Source organism: Acyrthosiphon pisum, chromosome X (genome assembly GCF_005508785.2).
Source record: "Acyrthosiphon pisum isolate AL4f chromosome X, pea_aphid_22Mar2018_4r6ur, whole genome shotgun sequence".
NCBI classification, from domain to species: Eukaryota; Metazoa; Arthropoda; class Insecta; order Hemiptera; family Aphididae; genus Acyrthosiphon; species Acyrthosiphon pisum.
Window position 1 is genome coordinate 42,135,212 of NC_042493.1, and position 1,720 is coordinate 42,136,931.

Sequence of the window (1,720 nt, forward strand, 5' to 3'; positions counted from 1 at the left end):
CAGTTCTGATATAACTTTATTTACGAACTCTCGTCCATTGTCGGAATGTAAAATATTTGGCGCACCGAAAATAAGAAATATATTTAATAAGTGATGTGCATCTTCTTCTGCAGTTTTAGATTTTAGAGGTCTTAATTGAGTAAATTTGGTTAGGTGATCCTAAAAATGTAATATACATTTAAATTCACCATCTTTGGAAGTTTGCATATCTACCAAGTCTACTTGACACCGAGAATTAATTTCACGACTTATAATAGGTTTGATTAGAATACCTTTTTTTCGGAACTTTTTGTTTGGTTTGGCATTGAACATATAAACTTAAAAATAACATAACAACTTCATATGTTATATTTTTGAATTTGTTCTGCAATTCGTTCATCATTCTGGTTCACCCTCCATGACCAATTTTTATATGAGCTTCATACATAATGTCGTATAGTTCTTCGTTCTTTACCTACATAATAAATAATTTTAGTTTCACATGCTTTTAACGGCACGATTAGTTTATGATTATCCATAATATCCATAACGTTAAATCGATTTAATCGTCTGTAATCACTTAGTTGTTTATTTTTTTTTTGCTTTAGCATTTTTAATTTCACTTATATATTTATTATATTTTTCAGTGCTTAAATAAAAACAATTATCTTCCTTTTTTTTTTTAATAAAAGTGCACTAAACTTTTCATAAAAAATATCTTTTATACTTTTATCCATTATTAGTTTTAATTCAAATATAATATTAATAAAATATTACACTAAGGCCCATTGTATTACACTAAACTGTTGCGCTCGGTTTAGAATACGCGTCGATACTGACGAGGGTATATTTAAATTATATTATCTAGTAAACGATTGACAATCCGATTGTCTCATGCGATAACATCACTAACGTCCAAACGTATCCAATGCATATTGTGGCTGGGCGATAACATCTTAATTTCACAAATTAATACAAAAATACCTTTTACATACATTGTGCTTCAAGTGTGGTCAACATTTATCAAACACTGACTGTAAATGTCAATAATCACCGGTGTATGAACACATTAAGACAATTTCGTCAACATTTACTACGGTTTTAGGTATATGTCAACCTACACCGGTGACTATCAACATTCGCCTACTGCGGTCATAAACCTTAACATAATATATATTATACAGGGTATTCCAAATTTCATGTGACAGCAGATTTCAGCATGATCTACTTAAATTAGAAAAAAATGACCTATGTGAAAACCTCTTTGAATCATATACTCTAAACTAATTTGATATTAATTATTTTTTTTATTAATTAAAAAGGGGAGATTTTAGGGGTAACTTTTAAAATTCAAATGGGAACCTATATTTTTGAAATATGATTCATATAGGATTTTTTTTTTAACGAATTTTGACGTATCATTCATAATTATGGGTTGATAATTAAAGAAGTTATTTACATTAAAATTTTGTATTTAATTTGTAAAAATGCCATCAATGAATAATAATAATAATATACTTAGTGCTTCTGTTATACGCCGATTCATTGTTGTACCTACAAGTTACAACCTTAATAATCTGTACGTTATCTAACTACCAATTTACTAGTAATAAAACGTGTATTTGGTATCTTAATTTCATTTTATATTACATAGGTCAAATCACATTATTCTATTGATAATAAAAAAAAAAAAACAACGCATTTGATATAATATACCATATACATTATGTATAGGTATTGG

The 1,720-nt window shown here is 27.6% G+C and overlaps 1 protein-coding gene across 1 annotated transcript in view; it reads right to left on the reverse strand.

Annotated features, from left to right (window-relative positions):
• Positions 1-149: 149 nt before the first annotated feature.
• The window catches only part of LOC103308881 (zinc finger protein 271-like), a 3,485-nt gene continuing 1,914 nt past the window's right edge, over positions 150-1,720 (reverse strand). The window contains exon 2 of the mRNA XM_029485128.1: positions 150-159. Coding sequence (XP_029340988.1) covers positions 150-159 — 10 coding nt within the window. The remainder of the gene's footprint in view (positions 160-1,720) is intronic.